At 48.8% G+C, this 25,468-nt stretch overlaps 1 protein-coding gene across 2 annotated transcripts in view; it reads left to right on the plus strand.

The window, feature by feature from the left end:
* The window catches only part of Kcnq1 (potassium voltage-gated channel subfamily Q member 1), a 330,113-nt gene that overhangs the window by 83,362 nt on the left and 221,283 nt on the right, over nucleotides 1-25,468 (plus strand). Inside the window, exons 3-10 of one of the 2 annotated variants that reach the window (XM_006977299.3) lie at nucleotides 799-925; nucleotides 1,327-1,405; nucleotides 1,827-1,923; nucleotides 2,623-2,763; nucleotides 10,193-10,303; nucleotides 11,352-11,447; nucleotides 13,103-13,225; nucleotides 14,188-14,329. In XM_006977299.3, coding sequence (XP_006977361.1) covers nucleotides 799-925; nucleotides 1,327-1,405; nucleotides 1,827-1,923; nucleotides 2,623-2,763; nucleotides 10,193-10,303; nucleotides 11,352-11,447; nucleotides 13,103-13,225; nucleotides 14,188-14,329 — 916 coding nt within the window. The remainder of the gene's footprint in view (nucleotides 1-798; nucleotides 926-1,326; nucleotides 1,406-1,826; nucleotides 1,924-2,622; nucleotides 2,764-10,192; nucleotides 10,304-11,351; nucleotides 11,448-13,102; nucleotides 13,226-14,187; nucleotides 14,330-25,468) is intronic. The other variant, XM_076555691.1, reaches the window with a different exon arrangement.

Genomic DNA, 25,468 nt, shown 5'->3' on the forward strand with positions numbered 1-25,468 from the left:
ATCCACGCACCTACCTACTCACTCATCCATCCATCTACTCATCCATCTGCTCTTCCATTCATTCATCTATCCACCCACTCATGTATCTATCTGTCTATCCACTCACCCATCTACTCATCTATCCATTCACCTTTCTGTCCATCTGTCCATCTACCACTGTAACCTGGATTGTAGCCTGGGTCCCTCTAGCTTGTAAACCCTTTCAGAGCAGCCTGACTTCAGAGTATATGTGGATACAATGGGAGAGGCCTGGTCTACGTGAAGTGACCAAGGGGAGCTGGTGCTGCCCATGCCCTTTGTTTTATTCCTTCTAATCTCTCTGGATGGGTTGGGAGGGTTCTTGCACCCAGACCTCAGTAAAGGCCACAGATGGTGGATGTAGTGTCTCCATCATAAGGCAGAGCTATGAGGTGAAAGGGGGACAGTGCTCCAAAGACACATGTCCGTGAACCCTCGCTTTCTGGTGCAGGGCTTAAGCTCTGTGGATTCCATGAAGTTGAACAACACAGATGTCAACATTGTGTTGTCACACTCAGTCATTGTACCCCAACCCTGGTGTAAAGTGTTCCCTAGAGAGTAGTAGCTGACCAGTGTCCACTCTCAGGGTCCCTGGGCTTAGTATGTTGACCTTCCCAGGCTGGTTCTACTCACAGGCACCACCTGTTACTACAGATGAACACCTGCGCCTGCTAGTCTTGGGTATCCCTCAGCAGAGGTTCCTGGCATGGTAGCCTGGCATAGGAGGTCCAGCCTGAGTGGTGGTAGCCTCTGATACAAGCTTACTGCCGTCTTCCTCAGGAGATCGTCCTGGTGGTGTTCTTTGGGACAGAGTATGTGGTCCGCCTCTGGTCTGCAGGCTGCCGCAGCAAGTACGTGGGCATCTGGGGCCGGCTGCGCTTTGCCCGGAAGCCCATTTCCATCATTGGTGAGTCCCACCCACCCATCCTGCAGACACTCCATCCCACACTCCTGCATCCAGAAGGGCATCCCCCATTACAGTCACCCCCAGAGAGTCCTCATGGACTGAGACACTCCCCCACACATTATTCTTCCTGCATGAGACAGGCCCTGAGGCCAACAGGAAGTATGCCCAGCTCCCCCAGCACTGGAGCCACAGCTTCATGTGACTCTCTCCTTGCTCAGTGTGGCTTGACAGGCTTTAGGCTCTGTCTACTCTGGCTTGGGTAAAGACACAGGCATGCGTCCCCATCAAGATTGTTCCTGTGCCCATCTTGCTTGAGTGTCACATCACCCGGGGGTGGGTGGGGACATAACCTCCCCAGATTTCTGGATGCCGGAAGTAATGACCAGCTGCTCCTCCCACAGACCTCATCGTGGTTGTAGCCTCTATGGTTGTGCTCTGTGTGGGTTCCAAAGGACAAGTGTTTGCCACATCAGCTATCAGGTATGTTGACTCTTCATTTCTCCCTGTGAGACAGGACCCACCACAAAGCTCCCTCCTCTTAAGCAGTAGCCTCTCCCGTCCTGGTTCTTTCATGGTGAGTGGGGAAGGGGTAGGCTGGCCATGGTTTGTAATATTGAGGAAACCCTGGGTTCAAGGCCTGACCATAGCACTTCCTAGCTCCTAGGACTTAGGTGATAACCTGACGGTATATTTGCAATGTGAGTGACCCTGGGCCTCCCCAAGACAGCCGCCTGGAAGGGCTCCTGGAGTGATGGTTCACAGGCACCTGTAGGAAGCAAGATGGCCCCAGTACAGAGTGACATGTGTGTCTCCTCTACCCATTGGAGGCTTGGTGGGGACAGGAACGTAGGGAGCTTGTGATCACCATGGCCCTCTCAGCCCCTCTCTCCCTGCTTCTTAGGGGCATCCGCTTCCTTCAGATCCTGCGGATGCTGCACGTTGATCGCCAGGGGGGTACCTGGAGGCTTCTGGGCTCTGTAGTCTTCATTCACCGTCAGGTGAGTGAGCCTGGTGTGGGCAGGACAGAAGCTGGCCACCCTACAGGAGGAGGGCTGGAGATTCACAAGGTCAGGATACAGGGTTGGTGGTATCTTAGTACCTGGACCCCAGCTGAGTGACCCAGGGCTAAGCAGGTACCAAGGCATGTGGGTATGAGGACAGCATCCCAGATCCTTCCCAGCCTGAACCTACTCCATATCCATGATGACAGCATACTTGGCCTGCCAACGATGCAGAGCTGATGCCAGCTCCCTCAGGCTTGGGACAAAAGACCACTGGGTCCTGTAGAAAATGTTAAATAAAGAACAGATTTAGGAAGCATGGAAATCAAGGATGGTGCAGTGGTGAGAGTCTCAGATACCTTCCAGAGGCAACTCTTTCCCAGAGAGGCTTCTGGAGACACCTGACTCTAAGTACTGGCCTGTCACGAGAACAGAGGAAGATGTGTGGACCCCAGTGACTGGTTCAGTGTGAGAGCTGAGACTGCCTCACTGCTAAGTGGCATTATCTACCATTTTCAAAAGCTATGAAAACTGGGTTATTCTGAAAGGTGACTTCTGCATGTATAGCATGCTATAGCTAACATAGTATAATCTAGCAAATGCTGGAACTTTGTACCAAGGCATTTCTCTCACCACACCTATGGAGCTCTGGACCACAGGGTATGTGAGCATGCTTGATGTGTTGTCTGTCCCCAGGAGCTGATCACCACCTTGTACATTGGCTTTCTGGGTCTTATCTTCTCCTCCTACTTTGTCTACCTGGCTGAGAAAGATGCAGTGAACGAGTCCGGCCGCATCGAGTTTGGCAGCTACGCGGATGCTCTGTGGTGGGGGGTGGTAAGTTGAGTGTCACATCACCCAGGGGTGGGTGGGGCTTTTGCTGGGGTGTCTCAGGTGGAGGACACGTGGACCTGGGCAGTACGGGTAGAGTCCTGGGCTCTAACTGCTCAATTTTAGTCTTTTTGTTTGTTTGGTTTTTGTCTTTGCCTCCTCCACTGAGGCTACTAACTCCAACACTGCAAACTTTTCAACCACAAAATTTGCACTTGAAGCCTACAGTATGGGTTCCTGTGTACCACAGTGTGTGTTCCCTGGTCCCTGCCTTAAAATGTGAACATGGTTATCCTTCAACTTCTGGTCAGGAAAGGAAGGATGATGGGACAAGGGGGTGCAGAGTGGTGCTTGGTACCTCAACCACAGGGTGATCTTTCCCCTGGAGGGGTCCTGGGCTCAGAGTGCAGCAAGGGGTCAAATGCATACTTTGCATGTCTTTGGTGTCTGTGCTGACCCAGTGAGCACACCTGTGCCAAGGATCAAGGCATGAGATGACATAATGAAATCAAGGTCCTTGGGGGCTGGGAGGAAGAAGCAGGGGTTTCTGTGGATGTGAGGTCTGCACAGTCCTTCATTGCCCCAGGAAGCAATACTGTGAGTGCCAGCCAGGCCCTAAGGTTATGAAGCTGGTCATGGGCCTCCTAGGTCAGGGTGACTCCAAACCTGCTGAGTTACCAGTCTCTGTGGAGGCTGGTGTGTGACAGATGACCCCTCATGCTAGGACCGAATGTCCCAAGGGGTGGTGATGTTGTGTGCAGGTGTGTGTGTGTGTGTGTGTGTGTGTGTGTGTGTGTGTGTGAGAGAGAGAGAGAGAGAGAGAGAGAGAGAGAGAGAGAGAATGTGTGTGAGAGAGGGAATGTGTGTGAGAGACTGTGTAAGAGTGTATGTGTGTGTGTGTGAATGTGTGTATGACAGAGTGTGTATGTGAGAGTGTGTGTGTGTGTGTGTGTGAAAGACACACACACACAGAGAGAGAGAGAGAGAGAGAGAGAGAGAATGTGTGTGAGAGGGAATGTGTGTGAGAGACTGTGTAAGAGTGTGTGTGACAGTGTGTATGTGAGAGTGTGTGTGTGAAAGACACACACACACACACACACACACACAGAGAGAGAGAGAGAGAGAGAGAGAGAGAGAGAGAGAGAGAGAGAGAGTGTGAGTGTGTTGGGGGTAGACTATGACTCCCCAGGAGTCAGCTAGAAGGCAAGAGGAGAGGTTCCCGTGAGGATGGTGCTGAAGAAATCCAGGTTACACTCTTAGAGCCCTTGGAACCATTGCTCATGGCCAAAAAACCTGTGGCTAAGGCAATTTAGGGGGCTTTCTGACTGCCAGTGTCCTCCAGAAGTTGTTTGCTGTCACATGGCCTTCAGGTCCTCCTCTGAAAGCAGGCTTTGTTCAGGCATTGAATGTTGAGGACCCCTGCACTCCAGGGAACACAAATACCTAACAGGAACACACAGTTCAGAGCAGTTGTGGGCTACCCCTGACTCTATCTCACCCCCCACCCCCAGCTGTGAGGGCAATAGGCTGTCTAGATGTTATGCAGAGAGGCACCATTATTCCTGGAGGAGCTACCAGGGCTGGTACCCCTGGGTGGGCATGAGGATACCAGAGCCAAGCCCATCCCATCCAACATTCTCAGTCTGTCGGCCTTGGGGCTCACTAGGCTAGTGAAAAGGTTGGTTGGATTGTGGCAATCTACAGAAAGGGACAGCACAGGCTCTGGGAACCTGGCGCAGGGCAAGCAGCCACACGTGGTGGTAATGGCCACATTGGGCCCTGGTTTAAGTGTTTGTTCCCAAATACCCCAGCCAGGAATGAACAGTTTTTGAGGCTTGCTCACTCTCAGAGCTTCTAGATTAAGGTAGAGACAGGAAGCTGGGGCAAATGAATGTTCCCACAATTCCTGAGTGCCCCCAGGAAGCAGGGTACACAACAGGAACTCTTGACATTGGCTGAGTCAGTCTGTTTTCTGGATGTTTCCAGCATTCTAAACAACTTAGGGAAGGTAAGGGCATGCTGACAAGCTCCCAGGTTGGGGCAGGCCTCTGTCTACCCTTCAGGGGCCAATGTCCCCCAGATACCCTGGTATGACAGGAATAAGCAGGATGGGTAGGACAGCTCAATGCCCTGGTTAGGAAGCTTGCCTGTGGTAGGGGGACACATCCCAGGGCCATAGCTGGGCCTGCATGGAGGTGGGGGTGGAAGGCTACTCAAAGCCAGAGTTCTCTGGTGGGAGAGGGGCAATGCTGGCTGAGGTACAGCAGGAAGTGGGTGGGTGACTACCCACAGTGTGGCTGATAAGTGGTGCCCAAACTTAGCAGTGCCCAGCCTTGGGGCTACCCTGCCTGCGTTCCCAGCCTCCTACAGGAGCTCTTTCCCAGCCCCCTGGCCCCTGGCCCCCCAGTCCTCGGCAGAGAGGCGCCCCCACTCCCACACCTGTGCAAACATCCGCCCGCCGGCCGGGAACACGGCCCCTTTGTGCCCAGCTTGGCACCGGTGCTCCGGCGTACTCTGTCAGCTGCAGTCCGGGCCTCGGCCACAGCGCACCCTGGCCTGGCCATTGTTCCCACGAGGCCCTGTGCCCTTGGCTGCCTAGGGCCCCCCAGCACCCAGCTCAGGGGGCCAGCAGCCCCCATTCATTCAGCGGCTGTCTCTGCAGCTGTCTGGTGGGAGCAGCCCAAGGCTGTGTTCCTGGCACCTCTAGGGTAAGCAGAACTTGAGTGCTGCAGGCCAGGGGCAGCCGGGCTCAGAGTTCTGTAGCCTTGTGCCAATGAACAGTCATCTCCTTTGTCTCCCCTCATTCCACAAGGGGAGTACAGCCCCACCCTGCTCCTGGGCTTCTCATCTGTAGTGTGTGTGTGTGTGTGTGTGTGTGTGTGTGTGTGTGTGTGTGTGTGTGTGTGTGTGTGTGTGTGTGTGTGTCGGGGGTGGGGTGGGGTGAGCACCCACACGTGAGAGAATTTTCAGAAGGCCAGACAGACCCCTCTACTATCTGCTGTGTCTGTCCCAGGCCAGGCCTTAAGCCCTGTCCCCTATCCTAAAGGGTATTGGCTGGACCCTAAGAGCTGGACTAGCTTCCCCTAAGGTACACTGGGGTAGGACTGGGCATAGAGGCATGCCTGCATGGATTGGAACTTCTCTCACCTTATTAGCCTGGAGAGGCTGTGATCAAGCTGAGGGTCCTCCGCTGGCCAGTGAACTAGATGAATGGGGACAGGAAAGCCTGTCCACTGCCACACTGCTGGTGGATTCAGTGTGTCCTGTTCTGTCGAGATCCCACAGCGCTGAAGACCAAAGTCTGAAACTGAGGCAGGAGCAGGACTGTGCTCGCTTGGAAGGCTCTGTGAGGAGGGCCTTTCATTATTAAGTCTGGTTTCTGGGGGTCCGAGCACCCTGTGTCGTTCCTTTGTGTTTCACGTGGACACATATCACTGGATTAGGATCTACCCAGGGGACCCAGAAGAAGGCTGTAATTCTGAAAAAGACCATAGTCTGTGTGTGTGAGGGGGCGGTGAGCCATATGGGGGACACAGTTAAGTCCAGAATGTAGGTATCCAGGCAGTATTTTGTGGGGCTGCCTGTCTTCACGGACCATGGGCTCCCATAAGCTGGAAAACAAAGGTGCCTGCTCCATGGGACTGTGTCCCCTTCCTCTGGCTGGAATATCTACATGGGTGTGAGGTCCCAGAACCCCCTAATGTAACGTCCAAGTGTGGCTGTGAAGCATTTGGGGAGCTCCTCAGACTTTCCCCTTACCTCTGGAACAGAATGCATTTGTTTGTATTAGGGTTTGAGCACAGGAAAAAGCCGTTTCTGCAAACACGGGCTCCTCTGTTTAGTGCCTGGGGGTCTCTGAAAACAGGCGGCTGCTGGGCTCTGTTTACCCCGAGTGGATAAATACAGAACTAAAGTGAACAGGCTGGAACCCCACCCTGTGTTTCAGTCCCTTAAAAAACCCAGTCTGACAGCATTTCATTCCTCACCTGGAGGCTTTGGAAAGTTCCCACCTCCCAGGCTGGACTGTATCCTGCAGAGTCAGACCGGAGGGGTTTTGGGGTGGGGAGGTCTCCTAGATGATCCCATGCAAGCTCTGTGGAACTATCCACAGGAGATGTGATTCTTCAGGAATATTCTGACTCCGGAGAAGTGGAGGCTAGAGCAGGGGCCAGGGCTTGTAGCACTCAGCCTTTTCCTCTTCCATGTAGGTTCTGTGAGTATCATGCAGCTAGGGCGGAGGGCCTGCCAGGGACCCTCGCCAGTGAGCTCTTCCCAAGGAGGGGTCTTTAGAGGACGACTAGGAGTCTATAAAGCACACCCATCTTGGGGTTGTTCAATAGCCAGCGCCTACAGATGTATTACATAGACTCAGAAGGTCTGGTGGTGGTGGTGCACAGGGGCTTGCTTCATGCCATTGAGGAGGTGCCTGTATGAGGCTCAGGAATAGAGCTTCCCAGTTACCCTTCCGCCTGGAGGAAGCAGACAGTGTCAGAAGGTAGTGAAATGTGAGTTACAGGGGTGACCCAGTAGGAGGCTGATGTAGAGACCAAGCTGTACTCACCAGGCATCAGCTGTGTGGTCCGGGATATGTCACCTAACCTCTTTGGATACATCTAATCCAAGACTATAAATAAGAGTTAAGTCAGTGAGCATGCGGGAAGCTGAGCTCCAGCCATGATTGTGACTGTAGATTCTGGACCAGACCTCCTCCAGACTCAAAAGGAGAGGACTAGGTACCACTAGTTCTGGAAGCTCTCCCAGTCTTTTATTCCTTGATACTGGAGCTTGTTCCAGAGGATGAGGGGGACCATGAACCATAGGTTGCCCTGCAGGTTCTGTCATTGGGACAGCGATCTGTGAACTCAAGTGGGGATGGCTCAGGTGACCTACTGTTGGTTGGGTCCTAGATAGGTCCCCTCTGTTCACTGGCCCAGGAGACTTGCAAGATCTGGCTGTTGGGGACAGGTTCTAGACAGCTCTATAAAATGGCCCATTCCTGAATTGCTGTCTCTGTGATTTCAGGAAAAACAATTTGACAGGGACAGGTCACCTGAGAGTGAGGACTCATGAACTGGACTGGGGGGCTGTGGTGGCCCAGGAGAAGGAAGAGGGTCCTAGTAGTTAGGTACCCTCCAACAGAGGACTGGCCAGCACTCAGGACCACTGCACTGGAGCCTTCCTCCTACTGATCGTAGGAGTGGAGGGGCAGTTAAGACCCTAGGGAAAAGGCACAGGCATGGCCTCAGGTCTCTTTCTTGCATAAGTCATTTCCTCCCCGCTCACCTGTGTTTCTTCCCAGCTTGCCATCTAGACCATTACCCTTCCACCTTTATAGATGTTTTCCTTCCTTCCTTTATTTTTTTTTTGGGGGGGGATAGGTTTCATATAGCCCAGCTAGCCTCAAACAAACTATATATCCCAGATGACCTTGAACTCTTGATGGCTGAAGCCCAGGGTCTGCCTTTGTAAGTAGCTCCTGACATGTGCTTGGCTCCCTAGAGAAGGCAGCTGTGGGCCAGCTCTCACATGTGGGGTACAGTCCTGCTGGGAAGACACTACTAGCTAGGAGCTTCAGCTCACTTGGGCCTTCTCATTCAGCAGCCTGCTGGCAGCCATGCCCTCAGTCCCAAGAGTGGCTTGGCTTCTACTTACACAATCTGAGCTGTTTCAGGTGTGTGTGTGTGTGTGTGTGTGTGTGTGTGTGTGTGTGTGTGTGTGTGTGTGTGTGTGTGTATAAGATGTCTGGACAGCATGTGCCCTGGCTGTCAGTCATGGATGTGACTTTTAGACCTCTTTGTGAACTTATGCAGTGTGTATGCACACCCTCATGGTGTCTCATTTCTGTCAGTGGTGCATGTTCCCACATGTGTGTGTGTGAGTGTGAGCGGGTGTCCCTGTCTCCTTGTGAGGCACGTTTACAAGTGTATGGCCACATATGTAGAACAGGGTGGTCCCTTTAAAGGGCCCAGCCATGAATGACTTGCTATGCCCTCTGTTTGTGTGGGGTGTGGATTTGTTTAAGGCTAATGACATTGTGGGGAACGTTTCATGTGGGCAGTTGTGGGAAACACCAGTATGCAGCCCCTGCAGCCTGGTGCAGCACTGAAGGGGTGGCCCACTGGTGGCCTGGGCCCAGCTGTGGCCTGCTCTGTTGTTTGCCATTCAGGGAAATTGACCTGTTGATTCATGGCCTGTTAGCATACTGGCCAGAGTGACAGACTTGGCACTGTGGGATTAATCTTGCTGTCCTTGTCCTCTGCCCCCCGGCTGTACTTGCTCAGAGTACTTGCCTGCACGGTGAGCACCTATCCCCATATCCACTCACATGTGCCTGGCCACCTCTGATCCGCAGACCTCTCTTGCCTTCCCCTCCTCCTCAGTGGCCACTGGGGAACAGCAGTGGTCCAAAGTGCAGTCTCTCTGGGAATGGAGTGGGCAGTGATGGCCAGGAGGGATCTTGAGGCTTCCTCTCTGGTCCTCACTTCAATTGGAGTCTATTAGGTGGTGTTCCCCAGGCTTCATCCTTGCTGACCCTGTTGGGCAGGGGTCACTTAGGGGTTCTCATGAAGGTCTTGGGTGGGGGTTGTCACTTGGCCCCTGGGGTGACAGCTGAGATGCCTAGAGTGAGCAGGCTATGAAGACCTTGAATGGGCAGGCTCTCCCATCGCACTGACCTGCCTTAGCTGCAGGGCAGACCTGGACAGCGTGTTGTGACCCCAGTGGCTGTGTGTGAGTGTGTGTGACCACCCTGGTCTCTCCAGCAAGCCCAAGGCAGCCTCATGGTATGACCTAGCAGTTAGGCACAGCCAGGGTGGGCCCCCAAGTCCCTCATCAGAGGGCTCAGGAGCAAACCTCAGATGACAGCAGGGGGTGGCCTAGGGGGGCAGCCCCTCACTCCTATTGTCCCACCGCACACCCTGGACGCTGCTCTCCCACAGAGAAGAAGGCTAGTGCCTTGTCTTATTCTCTCTGAAAAGGAAAAATGAAACATCTGGATCCCTGGGCTGGTGGCAGGAAGCAGCACTCAGCCCCATCCTGGGCCTTTGTGGACTGCTGGCCTCAGTGGGAGCTTCCGGCCTCCTGGGGGCCAGTGTACTGCAACTTCAGTGGCCAGGACAGGGCTCCTTGGGATGGGGCAGGAAGCCTGGCCCCTGTGGGTGGCCTCTGAGCTGTTTGTCTGTCCTGCACACCCCGAGCTCTCTACAACCCCAGGGCTGTGCCATCTGTGGTAGAGTTGAGGGACTAAGGAGACAGAAACTTGAACCAATTTACCAGTGCCGTCCCTGGCACTTTCTCTGAACTGTGCCTCACTATCATGGTGGACAGGGTTTTAGGTCGGCTCTCTTGTTATCAAGACACTGGGTTGGGGCCAGCGGGTGTCCTTTCTGAGGTTCTCATCCCACCAGCCACTGACTGTGGTCCTTCTTCCTTGCAGGTCACAGTCACCACCATTGGCTATGGGGATAAGGTACCCCAGACGTGGGTCGGGAAGACCATCGCCTCCTGTTTCTCTGTCTTTGCCATATCCTTCTTCGCACTCCCAGCGGTAGGCACCCATCTGGACCTTCTCCCTTGTTTCCCATGAATCCTTGCCCCAACTCTGGGTATCCCCTGAAGTAGAGTACAAGGTAGCCTGTTGTGGTGCTTGACAGAAGCAGTAAGGTACAGAGGAGCAGACAGGGCAGACCTGTAGGCCTGCTCTGCAGCTAGGAGTAGCTCTATCTCATGACCTTTCCAGAAATCACAGACCCATGTCTACACATGTGTGCTATGTGGGACACACACTGGTTACTTGTACATATGTGTCATTGTAGGTGTGTCTTATACATGTTATATATACATACTGTACACATGTATTGCATGCATAAGTATCTGTGTTACATTTGAATAGCATATTTACCATGTGTTCTGTGTATGTGTACATGTGTTATTTATAGATGTATTTGTGATTTCCTGTGTGTCATGTGTACACATATATTTGCACATATGTTCCACAGCTATATAGTATCTGTTGCATGAGTCTCTGCAGCACATGGCAGACAATGTGTGTTTTTGTGTCTGTTGTACATGCATGTGTGACATATAGACATAGGTCATGACATATGGTGTGTGTCTCCTACATGGCCCCCAGCTGCTAAGGCAACACTCTTTCTCTGCCACTGCTCTCCTTGGCCACCCTTGCTGCAGTAGCTGTGGGCTCCTTGTTGATGACAGACACAAACCCCTGCTCCCCTGGGGGTATGGTCCCTCTACCATAGCTAACCCACCTGGCTTTCCATAGGTGGTGCCTAGGAACAGATAGAGACTCAGATCTCTTCTGGAGCCAGGCTTCATGTTGAATCAGCCCTGTGAAGGAGTTCTGCCTCCCTGGGTGGCGAGGTCAAGCAGGCTGAGCCTAGTTACTACCCTCAGGTGGCATCTGCTGTATCTCATACCCACCTCCTGGTGGTACCTGCCTTGCCACAGCCCTGGGCACTGTGCAAGCCTGGTCTCCAGGTGCTTTTTGCCTCTTGTTCTTCCTTGGGACCTTTGTCCTTTGTTGGGAACTGCCCAGCATGGCCCATGTGAAGTGGACACCTTCTGTCCCTTACCAGGGGATACTTGGCTCCGGGTTCGCCCTGAAGGTCCAGCAGAAGCAGAGGCAGAAGCACTTCAACCGGCAGATCCCAGCTGCAGCATCACTCATCCAGGTATGTGCTGTGTGTGCCTGATGAGCTGGCAGTGCTATGTGCTTGGGAATTGGAACCACTCCCAGCCATGTCCACCGCCCGAGAGGAATGGGTCCTTTTGCTGTGCCTCCTCCCATGGTGAGGTGGCTCTCTGGGAAAGTACCCACTATTGGGATGACAGGATGGGCACAGAAATGTAGGATCATCACTCCCCGTACTATTCCCATTGAGGGCCCTACTTGCAGGCTAGGGCAAGGCCTGACCATGGCCATTCAGCCAGTCTGTACCCTGCTAGTCAGCCCCTGGGGACAGGGACAAGTCAGAGAGAGAGAGAGAGAGAGAGAGAGAGAGAGAGAGAGAGAGAGAGAGAGAGAGAGAGAGAGAGAGTGTAAGAGGGAGAGAGAGAGTAAGAGGGAGAGAGAGAGTGGGAGGAAGGAAGGGGGAGGGAGGGAGGGAGGCAGAGACAGAGACAGAGAGGAGGCCCAGTGGGACAGGACCCAGCCTGTATAGTGGCAATGCCTCTGGGAGGCCTGGCATCTCTTAGGACCAGTGGTGACTGGTGAGAGTAGTAGGTTCAACAGTCAGACAGCACAGGCTACTTCTCAGAAGGCTGGAAGTTAGGGACTGCAGAGCCTGAGAGCAAGAGGGCAAGAAGGTTCTAAAGGTAGCTGAGGAGATGGCGGGTTTTGCTATGTACTCCCTTAGGAGCACTCCAGAGAGCTGGACTGCCCTTCAATGGCAGAAAAACCCATTGCAAACGGGTCCTGTGTGTTTTCATTTATCCAGAACATGGATGTCCTGCATGAGCCAATATAGCCTGGATGTGGACATAACCCTCTAACCAGTGTAATGGTTATGATCACTGTGTGAACCCCTCTAGATCAAGTGGAGCTGCCCACATAGGTGTGCATGGGACATACAGCCCTTGGAAGGGCCTCTAAACTGTCCCAGGTCATAGGTACCCCTGCCTAGGTTTTGTGTCTGTGCTAGATTCCTGTCATAGAGTGGGGGCTGTCACCTAGAAACCTTGCCAGCATGGAGAACTTTCAACCAGTTTTACTTTCTTATGCTCATAGGGCCTGTAGTGACAAAGCCACCATAAGAGGCTCTGGCATCTGTTCCTTCCTCCTCTTATTCCCTTGGCTCCCTCAGGCCCCTCTAGGTCATCTTGCTGTGATGACTATGGGGAGGGGTAGTCCCTCTAGAATGTTGGCCAAGAGTTTCAATTGTAGTCATCAGAAACTCCTCATAGCCACAAGCTAGCACCTGAAGCCCCTGGGAGGCCTCACCTCCTGCTGGTCCCTGGGGCTCTACTCCACACCCTGCTGGTGCTCACACAGGCCTGGGCAGCCCTTTTCCACTATCCTTCTCTGGGGAAACTCTGGTTATCTAACTCTGCCTTAGTTAATATATATGAGGCCTGTTCAAGGTCACTCTTCAGGAGGGGCTCTCGTAACAGGCAAAGGTCTTGTTTAGTATCTGACCTATGACTGATAGATAGTTGATGCATGAGGCAGTCCCCTTCTTAGCCTAGAAGGCCAAGTCCTGCTGTCAGGGAAGGAGCCTGGAGACAAGTTGGGCCTGGGACTCCAGGAGGAGCTGAAGATTTTCTAAGTGGTACCATTGAGTGGCTAGATCAATGACCCCTCCCTTCTTTCCCCTCTGCCTAATATCAGACTGCGTGGAGGTGCTATGCTGCTGAGAACCCTGACTCATCCACCTGGAAGATCTATGTCCGGAAGCCTGCCCGGAGTCACACTCTGCTGTCCCCCAGTCCCAAGCCTAAGAAGTCTGTCATGGTAAGCAGCCTTACCAGCCACTAGAATGGGGATTGTGTATTAGCAGCTCAGGAAACTGGAGAGGCTGAGCATGAGACCCCGGTATTGCTATTCAGGGTAGTGCTCATCAAGATGCCACCATCATTCTGAGGTCAAAGGAAGTCTGACCTGATCCCTGCTGTTCTTATGTCCCCCACCCTTAGAGCCATATTGGACTGACCATGCCAACACCAGGATAGGTCTTAAGAGAGTGCTTCTGGAATTGGATGGGCTGGATCCATCAGTTACTGGAACAAAGCTCTTGAGGGGACCCTGGTGCTGGTTTTCCTTGTTGGGTACAGCAGGCAGAAGGGGAAGGTATAGGAGCTCTAAACCACAGAGGAGGCAAGTTCCAGCAGCTGTGGGCAGGAGTCCTGCCATCTACCTGGAGCAATGGGGCTCTTCTCTTTCCTGGTCATCACCCTCACTTTCCTTGAAGAGACAACCTTCCCAGCTTCCAACTGTCACTGGATGCTTAAACTTGCTCTTCCCTCTGTCTGGAATGCTCTCCCTGGCTTCACACAACCTACTCCCTCACTTTCTCCAGGAGTCCTCTTTAAAGATGCTCCAGTGCTCACAGGGTATCTCCTACCATAGTCTGCTGCCTTGGCCTTCAGCCATACTGTCCTGGTGCGAGCTTGCATATTTATATTTATACTGTTGTTTTGTTTTGTTGATTGGGTTTTGTCTGCCTGCCTTTCTTAGGCCATGGCTCATAGAGGGCCACAAGGGGCCAAGCAACACCCTGAACCCTCCAGCAGCATCAGCACACTGAAGCCTCACTCCACCAATGTCTGAGGGTACTAGAGCTCAGCCCCTGACCCAAGTTCCCTCAAGGGTACATATTTCAAGGCTGAACTCAGGACTCTACAGGTGCTCTGGGACTGGTTGACAGTCTGGCAGATGGTGCTCAGGAAGTGCCACTCATCATGTGGACATTTTAGGTAAAGAAGAAGAAGTTCAAGTTGGACAAGGATAATGGGATGAGTCCTGGAGAGAAAATGTTCACTGTCCCTCACATCACATATGATCCCCCAGAGGATCGGAAGCCAGACCATTTCTCCATTGATGGCTATGACAGCTCAGGTAAGCAAGCTCCCATGTATGTAGGGGCAGGGCACTCAGTGCTGACCCTGTAGCAGCGTCAATCTGGCTTGGGGAGCTTCCATGCCACCCACCCTTAGTTCTCTCCTGGGATTCTGTCCATAAGGTCCTATAGCATATACACAGTCACTGTCTACCATGGAATCCTAAGCATAGCTTGAGGTCTCTGCTCCAGGAGGATGGAAGGCAGAGTAGACCTGGAAGCTTCTGGAAGCTTTGATGCCATGTTCCCCTTGTCTTTCCCAAGGAGGTACTCACTACACAGTCTGTTGAGAGGACACCTACAGCTGCCTTCGAATGTTGGGGGTCAGCAAGGCCTGTTCTGGCCACAAAAGGGAAGGTGACATATATGTCCTGTTCACTGGGCTTCTCTCTTTCAGCACCCAAGTTCTGTGTTTGAAAAATGGCTGGGGTGACCTCTTGGAGATTTGCCCTCTGACAGGGAAGTCCAAAGGTGAGGGTGGTAGACATGAGGCCTCTGCAGGCCCTAGAGGGCCAGTGACTGGCTGGTGAAATCATGGGGACATATGGAATTGGTTTTAGTGCCTTGATGGACAAACATTTCTTATGCAGCCCTAAGTCTGTATCTAGTGTCACCAGAACTGATCTATATTCATTCTTCTGTGGGGCCTGGATGAGGCCAGGTTCATGGAACCTGGTGATAAGACTGCAGGCCTGTCCAAAATTTGGATGCTTGGGTCCCAGTTCAAGTTTTGCCTCTGTTAAGCCATAGCGAGGCTCTGTAATACACATGTGAGAAGGGAACTTGGAGAGGTCAGGCCTATTTTCCAGGCTACATAGTGGGAATATGGCATGCCTCCAGATGTGCCTCTGGGTCACCAGCTATAGGGCAGATAGGCTGTGGGTACTCTTGACACATCCTTCCTTTGGTCTGGAGACCCCTTTATCAAAGGACCACAGTAGGAGCACAAGGTATCCATTGACCAGAGAGACTTCTCCAGAGGTACGTGTGCTGTTTCCATTATTATGACATACTGTCAAGCACTTTCCCATGAGACAGGGCTGTATGGGTCTAGAACGCTCACATTCCTGACCCCAAATACAAAGTGGACATTCTGAGTTTGCAGCATAACCCTTAGGAGACAGCATAGGTGGCTGTAGAAGGGACCCTCTCCTTCCTGTAGCTCTCATATCTCTCTGAAAAAAGAAATTTCAGTGCCCAGCTCAGGGTGTATGACTGAATTCTCTAGCAATGGTCTATAACTTAATTTGAATGGTTCTGGTCTTTTTATTCTTCTGAGACAGTGTGGGTGTTGAGATAGTGATTTGTCAGTAGGACCAGGATGTGGCTCAACTCACTACATGCTTTTTGCTCAGCATCTATGGGAAACCCCTTAAACTGTCCTGCTGGCTGCTTCCTCTTAGGACTATTTACTGAAGCAAATGGTCCAAACATCCCAGTGTCCACACAGGTTCTGCATCCTCTAACTCAATCAATTGGCAGACTATTACATGGCTGTTGCTCTTCTAAAGATTCTGGAGATGTCATGAGGATGTGCAAGAAAGTTCTAGGCAAATGTTTTCCTATTTTATCTAAGGGACTTGAATATCCATGAATTGGGGGAGTCGTGGAACCACTTCCCAAAAGACAGGAAGGAGAGACCTTGCAAATATTCCTAAAGTCCCTGCCCAAGATTCAGTCCTTAGGTGGAGGGAACATCTGACTAAAAGCACAAAGAAATGATAGTTGGTTGGGCCATGGCACTTGAGGTCAGGAGAAGCCTCTTACAGATGGGGAGGTAGAAGGTTGAGCCAAAGGAATGGACTTTCAGCTCACTTCCCCCTTGACTACTTGCTCACTCCAGCAATGATAGGCAACTCAGGGCCTAGTGCTGGCTCCTGTGGTCCCAGTTTCTGCAAATCAGAATTTTGCCTCTAGTTCAGAATTGTTCCTGCTTACCTTCAATGAGTCCCAGGCTCCAAGGGGAGGCTTCATTTGAGTGTCTTGTTGAGGAATGGACATCTAGTTTCAGTATCTGGGCTGTCAACAATCATACCCAGCCTCGTGTGCCATGTGGTCAGGTCTTGTGCCTGGCAGGAAACAGGCACTGACATTGCACTGTGGTAGGATGGGAACTAAGGGTGCAGACCAACAAAGTGTGTGCAGCACCATCTCCTGTGTCAAGACTCTGTCCCTCTGCTGTGCACTCATTTAGGTCAGTGCCTCCCTTCTCAGATTTCTTCCCAATGCCTGGCACCTGCCAGAATGTTTTGGGACTAAGAATGTTCCAGAAACTTCCAGCTTGTTGGCAGTTGTAAGGATAGTTTCAGGCATAGCAAAGGGTGACCAACAACATTGTTCCTCATCCTTCTCACAGGTGTCAGGGCCCTAGCCTACCAAGTTCAGCTTGTCTGAGGGCAGCTGACCTGTGTCCTGTGTCATTGTTCCCACCAATACATCTTGGCAGGAGGGTGGGAAGTGCTCAAGAAAGGGGCTGTGGCTGTTCTATGCTCCTGAAGGCTACCCTAGGCATCCCGTCTGTCAGGACCCAGTCTGGGCCCCACTCTACTAAGCGCCAAGCTGCTGCGTCCTCATCAGATGGCATGGGGATTTGGCTCAGGGCTGGCCACATCTCCATGAGCCCCTGGGACATACTCCCCGCCTGCCCACTGGAGCGGGCACAAAGGGCAATTGTGCCAACAAATGCCCAGTGCCCCTGCAGCTCTGCTTCAGGGGTAGGACCATTGTCTCAATGCAAATAGGGGCTTTCTGCTAATGCTAATGGGCAGGTTGGGCGTGAGCAGAGGCGGCAGGGATGCAGCCCTGTGCCTGCCCAGGAGAAGCATCACTCGATGTTTTCTGAATACGGGGCAGCAGTGTCCCTGCCGTCCATTCAGCCTGCTTAGTGTTATGAAGTCCGAAGTGATGTCTGTGGCATGTTAATGAGGTACACGAGCGGAGAAAGCAGCACTGCTTGTGGAATGCTCCCACACCGCACCATCTCTTTCTATTAATGAGATAAGTCAGCCTAGTCCAGAGCCACCAGATTTTGGAGACTGAGCTACTAGTCTGGCCCCTCTAAGGACCTGGGGTAACCCCTACCCCACAGGTTACCTGATATACTGAAGTCTCCTTATTTAAGAGGCTCTTGGGAATCTTAAGCACTCTGGCATGGAGACGGGGTGCTAATCCCAGTGGGGGAGGGATATCATCACTGGGAAAGCCCCAGAGTGTCTGCTCCCATGAAGCAAAGCCTAAGCAGTCACACTGACTTCTAGTGCCAGGCCAAAACCGGACTTGGACCTCATCTGTGTGTGAGAACTCGGAAGCCATCATCTTGTCCTAGCATAGGACACACACCTGTTCATGGTGTGCAAAAACCCATCTGCACACAGTCCTTCACTGTATGCTAAAGATAGAAGTGGGATGCAGTGCTGTTCAAAGGTAAAGGTGACTGGACAGAGGCCCAGAATCATTCAGGGATCTCCCAAAGACATGCATGTATCCTAAGAAAACACTTCTAGGTCACCTATGAGATATTTGCAGGTTTGGTGGACTTGGACTGGTAGAAGCAGATAAGGGAAGGTGTCTCTTGATGGTAGTATCAGGGTCCAGCCTTCCCTGCAGTGAAAATTGGGTATGTGTTCCTTATAGAGAAGCACTGTGAAAAGCAGCCAGGAGTCTACTCCTCCCCAGAAGGTCCACCACTCTTGCCATGATCTTGTGCTTTCAGTGAAGATGGAGGTAATACCAACAGCTTATAGAGGGCACAGGGGACCATCTAGGCCTCTCTCTCTTGGAGGACTCAAGCCACATGCCATTCAACTTACTAGTATTCAAAAGGGATTGATATCCAGGTCTGAGGAGGAAGTGCAGAACAAGGCCCAGGGCCTTAGATGATGGAGAAGCCCGACACTGGTGACCTGACTACTACTGCCCATAGAAATCCTGAGCACTCACTTGTGGGCTTAGTGGACATCTAACACACTGACAGCCATTTCTCAGTGATAGCGTGGATGCATTATATGCAGAGATCCTGCCTTGGGTGGGGCTTGATTGTTTTCACCAATGTTGTACATCTGCCATTGTGTGTCAAGCAGCAGCCCTGAATCCCAGGAGTTCACAAAGCTGTCAGTGACAGAGGTGCTTTCTGCATGCCCTCCACTCCAGGCTGAGAGCCGGCCTGTATGCAAATTTCTATGACCCCAGAGGATTAAATTTTTTTTTTTTTTGGTTTTTCGAGACAGGGTTTCTCTGTGTAGCTTTGCGCCTTTCCTGGAACTCACTTGGTAGCCCAGGCTGGCCTCGAACTCACAGAGATCCGCCTGGCTCTGCCTCCCGAGTGCTGGGATTAAAGGCGTGCGCCACCACCGCCCGGCAGGATTAAATTTTAAATGCTTTACTGATCACTAGATCATGTGGACCCATCTCCTGAGCCTCATGAAACCTGGGTGTGTTCTAGGTACTATCACACCACCTGCCCCCAACGATACACACCCCTAGGCTGGTGTTGCCCAGTATTTTAGTTTTGCCTTTTTATAGTCCTCTGCAGTAGTTGTTCACATTGCTAGTGGTGTGAACACTGAGGCTTGCTCACAGATTTAACTAAACTTCCTTCTTCTGGGAGTCTAGGCTTCCTCCAGGGATGGTCTTGGTGAGCATTCAGCTGCAGCTGGGTTGCATCTTTTAATTGTTCCTTGCTCCTGGATGATGGTTTTGGGAAGAAAGTTATATACAAACACTGCTTTGTACATGACCTTTTCACCCCTGGTGACTCTGAAAAATTCTCATTTGAGTTTAGTGTTATATAAACTATGATGTATCAAAGTGGTGCTTCATTTGGTTTTTTTTTTTTTTTTTTTTTTTTTGTGTGTGTGTGTGTGTGTGTGTGTTTTATCATGGGTTGTGGTACTGACTCTTGAATCTGAGGGCTTATGTCTCTCATCAAGCAAGCAAAGTGGCTCCCATATCTACTGGAAATTGTTGTGTACATATGTGTATGTGTGGGGGCCAGAGGACAACTTTGGGTATCATTCTCAGAAACATCATTTCCTCTTTGGAGACAGCATCTCTCATTAATGAGCTCTAATTCATTAATTAGGCTAGACTGTCAGGTCAGTGAGCCCAGGAATCCTCCTCTCTCTGCCTCCCCACTGCTAGGATTTCAAGCACATGCCAACATACCATGCAGTTTTGTATGTGTTCTGGGAATCAAACCAAGGTCCCCAGGCATGTAAAGCAAGCACTTTCAGGCTGAACTCTCTTCCAAGCCTCCCTTCTAGAATCTTCTATTGGACCATCTCACCTTGTCCTTGGCTGTCTTTGGCTGTCTCAGTCTTTCTTAAGCTATCCATACTTTGTCTGTACCTGCAGCTGTTCCTAACTGCAGGCATATCTCATCCACTGTCTTACCCATCCACTGAGACAGTCATTTTAGTTACCATATATTTCTTCATTTCTGTGCATTCTTGTGCAGAGCTTTAAATCAGCTTGGTTTTAGCACCTTGTACCTCTCTAATATTTCATATTACAACTTTTCATTTTGAAGTCATGTGAACATGTTTATTTTTGCAGTCTCTATTGATAAGTTCAACATCTGAAGTGCTTGGAGTCTAATTCCATGTACTGTGGACTCTTGTTCATAGTAGCGTTCGTCCATGAGGTTCTTGGGGGAGGCACATTACTCTACAGATGCTATATACCTTCTTTCACACAGGATTGCTCAGGGAACCCATCCAGGGTCTTTATGGCCTCATCTTTAGACTAGATTTTCTAGAGAACTCCTGTGCTGGGAGTAGAGACTCATCTCTTGGAGAGCAGGTTTCTGTCATGCAGGCCAAGCAGGGACCTTTGGTTTTATACACTTGGAAGAATAGACCAAGACAAATGAATTTCCTTCATTCCCCTACCTACCAATGTGTGGGCTTATTTTGTTTGCTTTGTGTGTTTCTCTTGAGTCTACTCTTTTGATATTTGTGTAGCCTCTATAGGACCTAGTTTTATATTGGGGAGGGGTCTCAGTTACTTCTTGCCTCATGAAGATTCCAGATTCACCTTCTTCTTTAGGGACCATCAGAGTCCACATGCAGCTACTCAGGTAGGCTGATTCCCAGGCTATCTGGTTCAAGTTGAATGTGTTTTGCCCTGCTGGACCTGCTCTGTTGACCAGCCAGTTCCCAAGGCTGATTCTAGAGCTACTTTTATCAGGGGAGCCCAGAGGTATGTGCAAGGCAGGTGTTCTGCTTCCACAAACTTGCCTAGGGACTTGCAAGGAGCTGATTTTTAGGACAGGGGGTCTGCTTGCTGCTAGAGACAGAAGATTTCTCTTTGCGTCAGAAAAAGTTCTCTCCATATAGGAGACCAGAGCTCATCTGCAGCAGATTTAGAAACCCACTCCACAAAACTTTGGGCTATCTTGATTGTGGGAAGGTCCTGAAATCTGACAGGTACCCATGTTACTATGAAGCAGGTGGTTTATAGATTAGCCCTGGGAAACTCCAAGTGTGAGGTCCGTGCCAGCTGCAGAGGCAAGAGCAGTTCTTCTGTGACTTCTCAGTCTTCCCACTAGGCTTCATCAGAGCCACCATGGTGCAAGGGCAAGGCCTGAATGTGGGACAATAGCAGGCTTATAGCTCCATCTGCCACCTGCACCTGTGTTCTGGGCATCAGGTATGATATAGCTCAGGACTTTGGCTGGAAGGACTCTAATCAAAATTTCTAAAGACCCTCCCAGTTGCTACAAATGACTCACAGCAGCCTCAGTGTCCTAAGGAAGTTGGTCAGGACTTTGGGCTACAGAACTTACCTCACTGATGGAATGTAGGCTATAGTGGTGTCAATGGGAAAGCTGGTCATGGCTTCTTGGGTACACTTTGAACCTGGATCAGAACCTTCTTACCAGCACTGCCTCTGGCCTCTCATTTCTATTCCCAGTGTCCTGATGACTCTCCTACTCTTTGGGCTGTCACTGATAACACTACCCTATTATTCTGCTTTTTTACCTCCTGTTTGTCATCTCAAGTCTAGTCTTCATGATCAATGAGTAGACTAACCAATGGGTCAACCTTGGATGGAAGTATGGGCTGGTAATGGCCCTTGTATACCTAGAAGGGTATACAAGGGCCTTATAGGAGCCTGGTTTCCCCTCATCTTTCCAGCAGTGTCTTAGCCATTTCTGTCTTTGCCCATGGCTGGACTTTCCCAGCTGGCACATATGCCCAATTGCCTTCACACTGCAGCCTGTATCTTTAAGACACTATATCTACTTTGAAGTTTTAAGAGATATATTTTTTCTGATTAGTAAAGTAGATTATATTCACTGTGAAGCTTGAATACAGAGAAAATGATAAAGAATAACTAGCTGCTGTCTTACTGCTGTTAGGTTTTGGACAACTGTCCTCTCCCTGGCTACACCCCAGCTTTGATGGCTGTCATCCCTGGGTTGGGTCCACACTGAATGCTCAGTTTTAATCCTGCTTTTATCTACTTACTGTGACATGAGCATTAATGCCTGTCATTTTAAATTCTTTTGAAACTGGTTTGTGTTGTTTCTAGGCAAATATTTATGCCAATAATTCTGTGGTGCTCACCTGCTATCCAGACTCTGAAAGCTAGCTTGGATCTGATGGGAAAGTGTCCCACGAGCTTTAAATGTTTTATTTCACTGGAATTGGATTCAGCAATCACTCTTCTGAACAGTGATACTTCTGATATTTAAACTTATTCTCCTTAAGAGGAAATAAAATCCTAAATTTGTGACTATTTAGAAAAGTAATGATGAAAATATTCCATATCAGATCCTATGGTGTATATGTAAGGTGCTTAAATCATTGGTGACTAACAAATTGATGCTTCTATTTTAATTATGGGAGGGGGCATATGTACATAAATGCAGGTGCTTGCACAGCCAAGAGCTATCAGATCCCCTGGAGTTGGAGCTATAGGGTCACCAGATGTAGGTGCTAAGAACCAAACTAGAGTCCTCTGCAAGAGCAGTATGCTCTCTTAACTGCTAAGCCATGTCTCCAGCTTCATGAGTTGATATTTCTAAAGACAGCTTACCATGAAACAAAAAGGGAAACAATATAAAATAATATGTACAAAAGGAGAAAGAAAAATCTATAAATAGTATTAATATATTTTAATACCTGTGTTGCTAGAAATGCTACCTGATAGTCTGATAACATAAAGGTCATCAGAAATGCAGATCCAAACAATACTTTCAATCAAGTTGACTTAACTAACCCTGGTAGAGCATTCCTTCCAACAACAGCAGGATAAATATGGCTGCCAGCTACACAGAGAGCACATGCCAAGACAGACCATATTCTGAACTGTGAAAAAATTTCATAAACTTAAAATTATTCAAGTCATATGTCCTTTGACCACAATAGAATTAAATTAAAAATCAATTAAAAAGATGTCAAATTCTGAAATATATAGAAAGTAAAGAACGTGTCTCTAAATAACACAGGGTCAGAGAAGAAATCTAAGAGAAAAAAACATGTAGAATGTTTTAAATCAAATGAAAGTGAAAATACAACATGCTACAGTTTATAGGCACTGCTAAAGCAGTTCTTGGGAGGACCATACAGCAACATGCAAGCATTTCAGAGAAGGCCTCATACTGGGAACTATGAAACTGCTAAGTAAACCAAATAAATAGACATAAGGAAAATAAGGATTTGTGGAGCAAAGTAGGGAAATAAAAACAGGAAAAAATAATCAAACCAATGTTGATTTTTAAAGCCAGGAAAAAAATCAGTAAGTAACTAACAAGCTAGACCAAGAGTGATGTCTTAACTTGTCAGTGTCAGAAATGAGATGCTTGGCTTTGTGTAAATGACAGGATGTAAAACCACAAGACTATCCTTTACAACTCTTTGTTACTAAAGTCTACAACTTAGATGAAATGGCAAAGTTCTTGGGAAGGTAAAAATGCAGACAAATGTAAGCCAAGTATCATCTGTGAATACAAATAAAATAGAAGAGTACTCCAGGACCATGTTGTTTCCTGGTGAATCCTGTCATATGTTTAAGAAAAAGCAAAGTCTAAATAGTTTCTTTAAAAAAAAAAGGATTCTTCTAAGTTCTGAGACCAGCATTACCCCAATATGAAACCCAGCCAAAAACATTACAAAAAGGAAAACTGTAGATAAATATCGCTTGTGAACAGCAAGCCAAACATTTTAAGCAAAATGATCAATTAGGGTTCAGGAATGCAAAGTTAGTTTCAATTTTTTTAATTAGCAAAATAAACCCTATTAATAAGTGACAACAGAAAGCCATAGTTGTCTCAGAAGATGCAGAAAAAGTATTTGGCAAAATTTGGCAGATGGGTTATAAAGTATCTAATAGAAAATAGAAGCTTTCTCAGGCTGAAAGAGGTTTATTGACAAAAACCTCCAGTTAGCATATTCAATGAGCAAATACTGATTGCTTTCCTTGTATGTCAGAAGTATAAACATCTGGTCTTACGACTTCTAATCAACATTAAGTTGGGGATGCTTGCCTAGGGAATAAGGTAAGAAGCAACAAATTGGAAAAGAAGTGAAACTGACAGTATTTGTAGATTTCCTGGTTGTCTGTGTAGAAAATCTGATGTGTCAGATAGGCCATTGGAATATGCAGCTTCAGTTCAGTTGCAGATAAAAAGTGGCTTTGCAAAAAGCAATTCTACTTCTAAATTGTAGCTGCAAATAGCCTAGAATTGAAAACTTTTAAATACTACTCTGAGTAGCATTAAAAATGTAAATTTGTAAATGTATCTGATAAAAGGGTTCTCCTTTGGAGCCTATAGAACTATGCTGATGAAACCCAGAAAAATGAATGTAGATATATATTAGTTTCACAAATTACAGCGTTCAATATTGACTGTAATTTAAGTGTAAAGTCAATCAGAGACCAGCATGCAGATAGCCTAGAATAACCAAAGCAACTTAAAACACGAACAAGATTGGAGGCTTAACTAGATGTATAGTGTCAGTACAGAGAAGCAAAAAATCAGTGGAACAGAATGGGGGTCAGGTGGACCTTCATATTTCCTGATGGCTGATTTCTAAACCACATGTGAAGGTTATGGGTTTGGTTTTTTGTTTGTTTATTTGTTTTGTTTTGTTTTGTTTGTTTGTTTTGCAGGGAGGAGGAGACAAGATGGTAAAACTGAATATCCATTTCAAACACTTTTTATCTTCATCCTCCACAAAAACTAAGTCAAAATGGTCATAGAACTGAATTCAAAGGCTAAAACTTACAGGTCAAAACAATATAGTTAAGGATATCTTTGACACAACATCCAAAGCATGTAAAAAGAACAAATTAGTCACACTTCCCAAGCATGCTTTTTGAAAGACACAATGAAAAAGACAGATATGGAAAGAAGTATTTTGTATGTTCTGTGTTGTGCACTGCATTTGAGTGTGCAATTGTGCATGTGCGTGAACACACATGCAGAGGACAAAGTATTGGTGTCTTTTTCTATGGCTCTCTACTTTCTTTCCCTCAAGCAGTCTCTCACTAAATTGGAAGTTTAGCTGACAGGTTAGCAAGCTCCCAGGATCTGCCTGTCTCTGCTCACCCCACCATCAATGCTAGGGTTACAGGTATGTGCAGCCATGATAGACTTAGGGCTTTTTTTAAAATGTGAGTGCTAGGGATTTTAACACCTGTCTCTCTGTTTGCACATCAACAGTTACCCATTGAGTCATTACCCCAATCCTGAAAATATTTTTAAATCATATATCTGATAAAGAATTTTTATTCAAAAAATAAGTAAACAAAAACTGAGAATAAAAATACTTTCATTAAAAAAGAATTTATATTCATAATATGTGATAGACATTTTAAACTGACAAATAAGACAAGTAACACATTACAAAAATGTGTAAACTGTTTACATCAACACTTCATAGCAAGGGAGACAATTCCCAGTATCATTAGTTATTGAAGAAGTGCACACAGGTAGACACTACTGCATAACTACTAATTAGCTAAAATTACGGAGTCTGACCAAGTGTTAGTGAGGACATTAAGGAACACAGCTGTCATATGTCATGGTCACAGTGTACTCTTCAGCGGTTCAGGGACTGCAAAAGAGTTTAGTGGTTTCTTTTCTTTCCTTCTCTAGCTCTCTCTCTCACTCTCTCTCTCTCTCTCTCTCT

The sequence above is a fragment of the Peromyscus maniculatus genome, chromosome 1 (genome assembly GCF_049852395.1).
Source record: "Peromyscus maniculatus bairdii isolate BWxNUB_F1_BW_parent chromosome 1, HU_Pman_BW_mat_3.1, whole genome shotgun sequence".
NCBI classification, from domain to species: Eukaryota; Metazoa; Chordata; class Mammalia; order Rodentia; family Cricetidae; genus Peromyscus; species Peromyscus maniculatus.